This window comes from Brettanomyces nanus, chromosome 1 (genome assembly GCF_011074865.1).
Source record: "Brettanomyces nanus chromosome 1, complete sequence".
Classification (NCBI taxonomy): Eukaryota; Fungi; Ascomycota; class Pichiomycetes; order Pichiales; family Pichiaceae; genus Brettanomyces; species Brettanomyces nanus.
In genome coordinates this window covers 4217501-4219662 of record NC_052374.1, presented here as the reverse complement: position 1 = coordinate 4219662, position 2162 = coordinate 4217501, and the positions used below count along the sequence as shown (strand labels likewise).

At 41.6% G+C, this 2162-nt stretch overlaps 1 protein-coding gene across 1 annotated transcript, besides 1 other annotated feature; it reads right to left on the bottom strand.

Annotated features, from left to right (window-relative positions):
* Positions 1-2162: part of a sequence feature (contains ribosomal RNAs) that runs on past both edges of the window.
* FOA43_001959 (uncharacterized protein) lies at positions 204-1856 on the bottom strand (the record flags this gene model as incomplete). The annotated part of the gene is made up of 1 exon (XM_038922264.1): positions 204-1856. One exon carries the CDS (start codon positions 1854-1856, stop codon positions 204-206), a length of 1653 nt encoding a protein of 550 aa, XP_038778192.1.

Here is a 2162-nt window from a genome sequence, read left to right as displayed (position 1 = left end):
TTCTCGCCAACGTCCTTACACCCCCCAATTCAGGAATAGTTTATCACTTCCTTACACCACAACAACATCAAATACGAGTAATATTGACGATTACTTCTACTGGATGAACAGGCCAACATTTACGAGCACGTATTTATAGCTTTCATTTCTATTATTCAATAAAGTAAGGATACAAAAAGGCGGACGGGGACACACCAAACAAGCTATGCCTGACTGACCTCTTTCCCCACTGATGACATAATTAATTTATCATCTTCATCAAACTTAGCCCTCTTGAATTTCAAAGCACCCACTTTGTTCACGAACAACTGCTCAATCTCGTTAGCAGTTCTTCCTCTAGTTTCTGGTAAGAAGAAGAGCATCACAACGAACAAAACCACACCGGTACCTGTCCAAACAAACATGATCCTAGCCCCCATGTTAACTTCATCGGGATTGAACAAATATGGGATGAGATAACCAAGACCAAAACTACAGAGACTGTTGACATTAGAAGTAATTGCCACCGATTTGGCACGCATTCTTCCCTGTGGAAGCTCCGTGATCAAAGCATATGTCAATGGACCAACAGTGGCTTCGTAGATAAAAGCCCATAGAAAGACAAACACAACGGTGGTATAGGCAGCAGCTTGCGAGCTTCCATATGACACGCATGCAATGAGTAAATTCATGATCGTACAAAGGGCAACACCACCAATGTAGAGGACTCTTCTATCAACTCTTTCAATGACAAAGTAAGAAACAAGGTTACCACCGACGCAAAGAGTGAACATACCAACCGTCTTCTCAATGCTGCTTGAAACTCCAGCAAGTTCAAAGAAATATGAAATGTAGGTTAAAACGAAACTGACACCAACCCAAAGCTGTCCCGTAAGAGCAAAGATAGATAGTACAACCCTCTTTAGGTTTGTAGCCTTGAAGAGTTCGGCATACGAAACTTCTTTCTCACTTTCAGCATTCATTTTTTCTTCTTCAACTTCCTTAATGAGAATCTCGTAATGTGAGTCAATGTCGTATTCAGTATTATTCTTGTTGTGATAGAGCTTCTTAATGGCGGCTTTTGCCTCTTCCAACTTACCGCGGTGAATCAAATATGATGGGGATTCCGGCATAAACCAGAACAAAAGGAGATATCCTCCAACTAACAAATATTGAATTCCAAAGGCAATTTTGTAGCCTGTTGAATCGTCAATGCCCGTATAATTCTTCGAACAGCCGAAATAAATTAGCGATCCAATCCACTGACCAAAGCAAATGGAGAAGTTGATTCCCATGGAACCAATACCTCTCAAGGTTGGCGACATCAATTCGGACAAGTAAACTGGACAAGTTGAAACAAGAATACCGATACCAATTCCGATAACACATTTTGCCATGACCAAATTGATAGGGTGACCGACCGGAGCGGTTATAGCAACAGTGTTACCAATAATAGTTATAATGCAAGAAATAGCCAAAGAACTTTTTCTTCCAAACTTATCATTGTACCAACCTGCAAAGAAGGCACCCAAAACCTGACAGCCAAAAGAACCACCATTCCAACCAGACTGGTATTTTGCTCTGATGACCCATCCGCTTGTGGCTTCATCGTAGTAACCATAGGCTTTTCTGAAAGATTCCATACCCAATAATAAACTGAAAAGAAGGGAATCTATACCAATACCAATAGCGGATATATAGACAATCATTAGATACTTGTAAGAATTACGTATCTCCCAAAGTCTAGTTTTCACCGGTCTGGTGTCGCTAAAGATATTCTCGCCAACCTCTTTTTCATCTACTTCTTTCTCATCAACAGGTTCTGCCTCATTAACTGTTGTTGCTATTTCTTCAAGCTCACTAATAACAGAAGCCATTGAAAAAGGGAAATCGGTGTACACTAGGAAAAAGATGAGGTTTCAAAGGGACTTTCAGCAGATATAAGTGACAACCCTGCTTACTTAATCATTCTTCTATTGCGTCAGCTGACGGTGAACAACATGCGTACTCCGAGAAAGCACACCACCACACCACCGGAAGCAAGCAGCCTCTGGTGTGATCGTTCCGCTCCTGCCGTTTGACCATTTCCCCGCGTGAAACTAACCATTCGGAAAAATGTTGATGTGGAGTGCATCACGTTGCAGATCTCCTTCCCACAAAATACGATGCATGCATGGAGCGCT